This window comes from Sebastes fasciatus, chromosome 18, assembly GCF_043250625.1.
Source record: "Sebastes fasciatus isolate fSebFas1 chromosome 18, fSebFas1.pri, whole genome shotgun sequence".
Taxonomy (NCBI): Eukaryota; Metazoa; Chordata; class Actinopteri; order Perciformes; family Sebastidae; genus Sebastes; species Sebastes fasciatus.
The window spans coordinates 16,993,661-17,003,204 of record NC_133812.1 but is presented as its reverse complement, the minus strand read 5'-3'; the positions used below and the strand labels follow the sequence as shown (position 1 = coordinate 17,003,204).

The following is a 9,544-nucleotide window of genomic DNA, read 5'->3' as shown; positions in this document are numbered from 1 at the left end:
AGCAAATGACAAGAGCTTTTATTGCAAAGCAGATTTTATGTAGCTGATGTGGGCTTGTCTCTGCTTTAACAAGAGATAAAGCGTGTGTGTGTGTGTCTTATAATCACCATGTAGGTGGTTCCAAGGTTTTCCCTGGACACCACTGCACTCTCCATGGGGAGTAAGATCACAAATGAATGCCTTTATTGATTTTCTTTGTGTCTGTCTGTCTCTACATGAAACATTCCAGGGAAACCACTTTCATATGTAAATGAAATACCAGCAATTTGGGTGATTACACAATCAATAATGCAGCAAAGCCTTTTTCCATCGAGCTACTGATATGGCTAACTGAGCAATAGTAATGTTCCTATGGAGAGCATTTGCTACGCCGCTGTAATTAATGTTATTAATGAGCGAATCATTGGATCGTGTACTTTGGTAATTGCCTGGAGAGCTGCTCAGGTCTGCACTGATCAAGCATTACATAATTCAAACACTGCTACCAGCCGCTATTTAGTCTAATGGATGTAATATCAAACGGAAGGCGAATTGCAGTGTTGTTAATATTAACCACAGAAATAATAATAAAAAAAGTGCACTTTGCTGCTGTGAAGAGATGACATAGAGGGTAAATGTATTTAATGACTTTTTCTTTATGAAATAAACTGTTGCTATTGTTTGGACTTTTCAGCTGCAGGCCAGATATCAAACATGCATTCCTAAGAATGCTGAAATGAAAATCATGCTACTGAAAGTTATGAGTTTTATGAATTCCCAAATTCACACTGCAAGTTCTTGAATATGTACATATGAACCTGTACGTGACATCACAACTGTCCACCATAAAGTGTGTCTCTTAACTGTCTGCAATCAGCCCATTGGTCAGATGTGATATTATTATATTTATTATTGCTCTATACCTGTAGATGATTTAACTCTGCCTCAGACCAGCAGTGTTCTAATGTAGCTCTTAAAGGGACAGTGTGTAGGATTTGGCGGCATTTAGTGGTGTGGTTGCAGATTGCAACCAACCGAGTACCCCTTCGCTCACTCCTCCCTTTCCAAGACTGCTGTAACGTGAGTGCAAAACCGTGGTAACGCCATTGGCCTTGCTCAGAGGCCATCCTTAATATCACTACTTTAGGAGCAACAGAAGTCAGACGGCGGCTGGCGGTACCACGGTTTTGCATTCTGCGGCTCACGTTACCGCAAATTCACAAGCGTGTCGGCGAACTACGGTGGCTTTCAGGTGATGTAAAAAAACGCAAAAGGCTTTCTCTAGAGCCAGTGTTTGGTTTGTCCATTCTGGGCTACTGTAGAAACATGGCGGAGCAACATGGCAGACTATGTTCTAAGCTAACAAAAAACACAATGATTCTTAGTTTCAGGTGATTATACACTAATGAAAACATAGTTATGAACATTATATTCCATTTCTGCTAATAGATTCCCTGAAATGTTACACACTGGTCCTTTAACAGCGGGCTGCCACACACATACAAACAGTTCATCGACATACAAATCCATCGTAGTGCTCTTTCAGAGGTTGTCTAATTTCCAGAATGTGTACATACAAATTGGAAAATGAATTCTTACAATGATTTAAGTGAAATTAAATGAGCCATTTAAGACCTTTAAGCTTTAAACACTACTGTAGCCTATTGCCACGAGTTCCCTCTCTACAAACAGGTGGCTGCCTGAATTGGTGGATGACCGAAAGCAACATCTGTTGAGGTGGAGAGAAAAAAAAAAGAAGGTGAACAAACATCTCCTGCTCTCACAGCGCCCCGGGCCTCCGTGTCCAGTCCATTAGTGACCGCCAGCATCCCTCACCTTTCCCCCACTTTGTGATCAGCTTGAAACTGACTGAGGGCGTCACTAGCTTTCCAAACAGGAGATTATTACAGTTGATAGTCCACATGAGGAGCAAGTGCAGTGACCCCTATATTTGCTGTTGCGTGAGAGCTGTTGCTGAGACCTGAGTGAGATCGAGCTCCTCAACAGAGACAAAACAAGAATTGTTACAAAATCCAGCATGAGAAAAGCCCACGTGAAGCGCACACACCTCTCACTGCTAACATGTGACAAGGATAAGGAGGGCGCTGCATCAATATTTAATGTAAAAGGACCAAAATGTAGTCTAAAGGTCCATGCTGCATCAACAAATTTGATATAAAAGCATTGCTTGTTACACATTTAGAAACATTTCTTAATTAATTTCACATTTCCTGTAATAAGGTATCAAGTGTAGCAAATTTATCGTATAGAGAAATGCACACATCACCTCTTATTCATATATATATATATATATATATATATGTACAGTATATATGCCTAAAAAAAAGCATTGTGACAACATTGTGCGGACAATATTTGTCATTCTTTCGTATTGTTAATTGATTTCCAATAATAAATATATACTGTACATACATTTGCATAAAGCAAGCATATTTGCCCACTCCCATGTTAATAAGAGTATTAAATACTTGATGAATCTCCCTTTAAGGTACTTTATGAACAGATACAAAATGTGTGATTACTCTGCGATTAATCGCCATTCAATATTTTAATGGACTGACAACTAATGTGCCTTTTTCACATCACACATTTTGACTTGTCACAGTCAAAAAACATCATGGTATGGTGCATGCTGGCTCACTGTCACACTGTCCTTTTTCTCGTAAAGACAGTGTGACAGTGAGCCGGCATGCATAACACCCAGACCCTGAAACTGAAGCAGCTAAATGAAATTCAAATATCATTAATTTCATTATTTACACCCCGGCTGTTCCAACTGTAACATGGAATATCTTCCCTGGTATATTAGTGAACATCTTAGTAAACATATGTATTGAACATTTAGGGTGGTGGTGATGTCATTTTTATAAAAGCAGCTTGGCATATTAACACTTTTACAAGGTGAGGATATCTGTGTATGTATCCACAGGTCTCCTGCTATCCTGTGATGCCCTCAACCACTACCTGTTTAAACAGCCGGGGCAGATAAACTAACTGCTGTGTTTGTGGCTGTTTGAGGCTGCCAGATTCATTCAAACGGCACAGGGAGAACAGACAGACTCATCGTCGTCATCGCTCTTCTCACTCTGTCACACGCGCAAACACGTGTCTGCGGCTGACTTGCTCCTGAATCATAATTGTAGATGTTGATGAGATCTAAACCACTTTTTTTGGGATCAGTGCATCATATCTCATCAATACAACCGTGTACTATGGCCGATAAGGAGGTAGTAAATGGTCATTTGGCTTCTGCAGCCTTAATAGTCGGGTGTATGTTAGATTACACCTACTCAGAGGTAATCAAAGCTGCTGAGCACACTTGACCACAGGGCACATGTTTTCACACATTTGTGGTATCTCTCTACAGGTCTCTCTCTTTCTCTTTCACACACACACCCACACAGACTGAGCAAACAGGATTCAAATGTGTCTAGGTGTAAATTGAAGCAATTTTCCGGGACAAGGTACTCTCTTTCTCAAGGTGCCATTAGTCTCTTCAAACAGACCCACCTGCGCTCCGGAGGAAGAGGCTGGAACGAAGTGAAGAGGAAGGGGAAAAAAACCCAAGTCAGGTGTAATGCAAGGACTCTTTGAAAGAAAATGTGAAAAGACACGTGCTTGAATTTCATTTTTTTATTCCTCTTGTAGAAAATGTACATCAAAGACAATACCATACAAAATAGAAAAATGGCACACGGCACTCACAGGTTCAAACACAATAAGGGCTGTACAATACTGCTTTGGCATTTCCAAAAAAACACGGACTAAAGTGCAAGATTTCCCATTCCTTTTTCTCATTTAAGTACATTCACAGGTTTGTTTTGTCTTTTTCACAGAAGTTTCTTGTTCACAGCATTTCCCAAAAAATCTCATCCTAACCTGTCTTGAGACATCGTAAAGTGCAGATACAGTATGCATGAGAGACACGTTTCTATAGCATCACACCCTCGCTGTCAACTGTAAGCAGGTCGTCAATGGTCACAGGATGGTTTGTCTTTTTGCTCTGTCTTTTCTCACACACACACACATTCACACACAAAAAGAGCCCTATAGCACCGTTTTAGACTTCACTTGGTGACCTGGACCGGTAGGTCTTGTTGGTCTGAAAGCAGCCACAAAGAAGCACGTAGAGGGAACGCTGGATCTCTGCGTTCCTGTAGGCGTAGATGATGGGGTTGATCATGGAGTTGTATGTGGCTGGCAGCAGTGTAGCGTATGTGTACACTGACGGATACTCCCTCTCGCCTACCAGGCAGTAGATGGCGAAGGGCAGCCAGCTGGCGCCAAATGTCCCCAAGATGATGGCCAGAGTGGAGACCCCCTTCTTGGTGACGACGTAATGCGACGTGGCAAAAAAGTGCTGCTGGAGGGCGATCTGGTGCGCGTGATGGCACACGATCTTGCAGATCTTGAAGTAGAGGCTCAGCATGAGTATGAAGATGACAAAAAAGGAGGTGGCGAGGAGAGTGACCATGCTCCGGGTCAAAGGTCGGACGATGCTGCAGGAGTCCGGGTCGTCAAGGCAGTTCCAGCCGAGCACCGGCAGCAAGCCCAAAAACAGTGACACCCCCCAAGTCCCCAGTAGCATCAGGTGTACGTACTGCAGCGTCTTCTCTGAGAAGTATGTCAGGGCGTTGTAGAGGGAGAAGTAGCGGTCCACAGTTATGGCCAAAAGGCTGCTGATGGACGCCGTGAAGGAGGCCACCAGGAAGCCTACAGTGATAAGGCTGATAGTCTCAGAGGAGATCACGTACTGAAACACAAAGTTCAGGATTAATCCCATGCCGGCCAGCAGGTCCGCTGTGGCCAGGCTCCCGATCAGCACAAACATGGGAGTCCTGAGCGTCGGCGTGTAGAAGATGATTGCTACCACTATGGCGTTTTCACAGGCGATGATGGTGCCCGACATGCAGAGCATGATGTCCCACGGGTTGATGGAGAAGTCTAACGGGGCGGTGGAGAACTCCAGGCTGCTGTTGAGCTCTGGAGAGTCAGCCTCCATCCACGAGAGAGCTTCTCCAGCCACAGGACTCGCAAAGGAGTCGTTCACCACCTGCGACTCGTTCATGTCTCCGAGCTGTCGTCTTTTTGTCCTGCAGGAGAACAAGTAGATCGGTTTGTTAATGATAATGTGAAGGCAAATTCTCTTTTCACAAGTGTCTTTTTTAAGGAGGATTTGGTAATGTTTCAAGCATGGTGTTTGCTTGCCATTGACTAGAAATGAAGCTTAAACTGATCTTTAAGTCATTCAAAAGCACAAATGCCCAATGCAAAAAATTCACATCGACCTACATGCATACATACATATCACTACAGCATGATGAATTTAAATGTAACTAAAGCAGTAGAGGCTCAAACTATAGTCATTTTGTAGAAAACCTGTTGCAGGAGTCATACAAAAATGACAAGGAAAATCCACCCTAAAACAGTTTTTTTTTGTCATTTCTATAGTATCTGCTGTACAGCTCACTTTTAATTTGTCAATTTGAGTTGCACAGCAAAGAAACAGACTGTAATGACGGAGTCATCTGCAATTTGAAGTCTGATTACTGAAGAAACTCTACTTGTATTGCACATATGAAAGCTCTGCATCCAACTAAAACTCATTTAGATGAAAAGTCTCAAACAAAACTCCTTATTAAACTTGTAATGCTCTGATTTTTGGGCTTAAACAAACAGCTGCCTGTTAGATGTTGATTTCACAGCACCAAAACCACCAGCATGGTGCAATTTAAATTCTGTTTTAGGGTGGATGTTCCCATTAGAAGTTACTGTAGTGAAGCAGAGGAGCTGTCCGTGGTGCTGAAATCACAGCAACTTAATACCATCAGAACTTAATTTACAGATGAGTTTTATTCTATTTATGCTTAATAACTATATAATTAATATTATTTTCATCCACTAAGGAATATAAAAGTGTAATATATCTTGCTGTATCCCTCTAAATCAGATAATCACTCTGCTATCTTGGAGAGACAATTCAAAGTAAAATAAAACATTTTTTTCCAAACATGATTTCTGATAAAAGTTTAGATACATACCTCAGTGACAAAACGGTGTGAGCTGCTCAGGTTGTCGCTGAAAATCGGAGCCCTTCGTCCAAAGTGTCTTAAAGACTCAAAGTAGAACAAAAAGGATGCAAACGGATTGTCCCTCTATCTTTCTCTTTTGCTCCTTTTGGACCCTCCTCAAGTGAAGCCCTTGATTTTGTTGTGCTTCCCACGCATGGGACAGACACCCAGGGCAGGGGTGATGTGAAGCATTGGCTGGTGTTCAGCACAGTGAGGAGATGCTGAATGTGGTGAGGAGGAGGAGAGAGCAGGAGGTAGGAGGAGAGAAGAGGGGACCGATGGGAGATGCTGGAGGAGAGCTTTAAATCAGCCTGACGTCATGGAGAGAGGGAGAGATTGTTGTTGTGTTGAGACGTTTTTTTTTTACATTTATCCTTTGATATTGCAATATATTGACACAACAAACATTAAATTACTTCTTTATTTTGTTCTTCCATTTACATGCATGTTCTTTTTAAATATCTATATATTGTAATTTGCTTAATGCATTGTATAATCTGTATGTATATATATGTTTTTGTTTTTATTTTGTTATTTTTTTAAATTTTATTTATTTATTATTGAATTGACGCTTTGGCAATATTGTTCACCTGACAGTCATGATCAATAAAGCAAATTGAATTGAAAAAATTGAAAATTGAATTGAATTGAAGAGAGAGAGAGAGAGAGAGAGAGAGAGAGAGAGAGAGAGAGAGAGAGAGAGAGAGAGAGAGAGAGAGAGAGAGAGAGAGACACTTGATCCCTCTCTCTCTCTCTGCATATATCAGCCCTTTTTGACTGAGAGAATGAAACTACAGCTTCTTCTTCTTCTTCTTCTTCTTCTTCTTCTTCTTGTTCTTACCTCAGCACACACCTCTCTCTCCTCCTGAATGAATTGTGATCTCAGGTAAACCCTTGGGGGAACAGGTTCAAAAGAGGTCCCAGGTTATAAGCATTATGCATAATGAAAAACAAGCCCTGCACCATAAGACTTTAAAAGTGACATTTACTAATACAAATCTGTTCCCTGAGTCATTTTACTATACTAAATCATAACTAATACTAAATCATAACTTATTTTACAGATGAGTTTTAATATATGTATCAAGACTTACAGTGTGATTGTGGTGCTTAATAACTACATAATTAATATTATATTTCATCCACTAAGGAATATAAAAAGTGTAATATGTCTTGCTGTATTCCTCTAAATGATATCATAGGATTACTACAGTAGGCAGATAATCACTCTGCTATTTTGGAGAGACAATTCAAAGTAAATTAAAAAAAAAAATTCAGGAACATGATTTCTGAAAAAGTTTAGATACGTGAGGGCGCTGAATGTGAGGAGGAGGAGGAGGAGGAGGAGGAGGAGTGCTGTAGATCAGGGGTCAACAGCCTTTTTGATTTGAAGTACCATTTAAAATCTTTCTTGTTAATCCATGTTAACAACATAATTCACATTAAGTTTATTTATTATCATGACACCACATCAAAATTTTAAAATCTCCAACGGATCTGTAATTATATTCCATCCATAAAGGCAACGTGCATAGCAACATAAAATCAGGACACTGTAATTATATATATAGAGAGAGAGAGCACTATACAAGCAGGCTGCCATCCTTATGAAAACAACCACATCTGAGTTGAAATCATTAACCTTCCACCAATCTAGTTCAGCAGCAAAAAACTTAAATTCTGTGAAGAAGGCAACGAGTACTAGCCAATCAGAGGCAGAGTAGGGCGGGTCTTCGCCCTTAAATAACAGGCTGCACAACTGCCAGTGGCTGTGAAAGAGGTCATTTGGCATGCGGATGAGATTGCACTTCAACATTTCCCAAAAAAAAGGTCTTGCACACTTATAGCTAGTGTGCCAATGGTGCACTCGTGCCTAAGGTTGCCTACCCCTGCAGCAGATTAATACCTTGAAAGCCTGGTGTATGAGGCTACAGTTTCACACTGAATAGGTGGAGCGAGTCAACTTGTCTTAAACACCTGCTAATTTCACCTAATGGGGAGAATCTGTGGAAAGTGTCAGCTTCAATACAAAATTCAATAAATAAATATCAGACTTCAATAGGTAATGGCATCATAACTGTTAACAAGCTTGAATTGGCACCACTGAGGCTGCAGACTCTTAAAGGAACAGTGTGAAACATTTCAGAGGATCTATCAGCAGAAATGGAATATAATATTCATAGCTATGTTTTCATTAGTGTATAATCACCTGAAACTAAGAACTGTTGTGTTTTCGTTAGCTTAGAATGAGCCCTTCATATCTACATGGGGAGCGGGTCCTCTTCACGGAGTCCGCCATGCCCAGAACGGACAAACCAAACACTGGCTCTAGAGAGAGCCTTTCACGTTTTCATGTTACCTGAAGGCCGCCGTAGTTCTCCGACATGCTTGTGAAACTGCGGTAACGTGAGCCGCCGTCTGACTTCCGTTGCTCCTAAAGTAGTGTTATTATGGCAAGGATGACCTCTGAGCGAGGCGAACGGCGTTACCACGGTTTTACACTCAGAGACTCATGTTACGCAGTCTTGGAAAGGGAGGAGTGAGCGGAGGGCAGTTGGTTGCAATCTGCAACCACACCACTAGATGTCCCCAAATCCTACACACTGCACCTTTAATCTAGTTTATGCAGATCTTTTCAGCTGAACTGCACTAGTCTTGTTCTATGATTAGATTAGTATTATTCATGCTGTCTGAATGTGTTGCTATTAGGCAACAATAGTAGGCCAATAGTACAGTAGGTTTACTGTTGGCTTACTGTAGACTAATTATTGTGATGGAACTAATATCATTGACAATAGCTTGCATAAATAGAAGACAGTCATAATAGGTGACTTGTTAAACACAGGTGTCACAAGTAAAATGTCAAAATCAAAACACACAAGTCAAAATGTGTTCGTTGTGAGGCTATGAAAGAAAGTGACAGTGAGTTAGCCAATAGCAAGAGTGAAGAGATAAGAGGGAGCTCATCAGAAGGTTAGCTTACAGTAATACAAAAACCTGTGAGACAGAAATTTGCGTCACAGCCTGCAGAAACAGATCCTGAACATTCAGTTCATCTGGGAACAAACATCTTGTTATACCCGATAGGTCTCGTTAGTACTGCTGTTACTCTTCATATCACTGACATCACTCCTTTTCCTCTGGATCTTTTCTTCTCATTTTCCTGTGATGTATTTACTCACCTTTCACTTCATTTCTGCTCTTCTTATTTGCCCTCCCCCCCAAAACTTGAAACTATTATTCTATGGTGAGCCCTGATAGACTTTTCATTTTTACTCTTAATCATGATGAAGTTAGGAACAGAGCTTGAACGCACCAATGTAATGTAACTCAATGGAACCTCGGTGAACGTTAGTAGCTCCGTTATTTAACCAAGCAGGACTGTGCTGCCCACCAGCTGCTATCAGGTAACGTAACTAGCTCTCTGCCTGCTGTTTCTTTATCAGGAAAAAATAGGGTGTGCCCCGCAGGTT

General features: G+C 41.1%; 1 protein-coding gene across 1 annotated transcript; it reads right to left on the bottom strand.

Annotated features, from left to right (window-relative positions):
* Nucleotides 1-3,618: 3,618 nt before the first annotated feature.
* On the bottom strand, nt 3,619-6,339 carry gpr6 (G protein-coupled receptor 6). Its single transcript, XM_074615359.1, has 2 exons — nt 6,042-6,339; nt 3,619-5,093 (listed from the first exon to the last, which is right to left on the bottom strand). Exon 2 carries the CDS (start codon nt 5,066-5,068, stop codon nt 4,061-4,063), a length of 1,008 nt encoding a protein of 335 aa, XP_074471460.1. The 5' UTR covers nt 5,069-5,093; nt 6,042-6,339; the 3' UTR covers nt 3,619-4,060.
* Nucleotides 6,340-9,544: the final 3,205 nt, after the last annotated feature.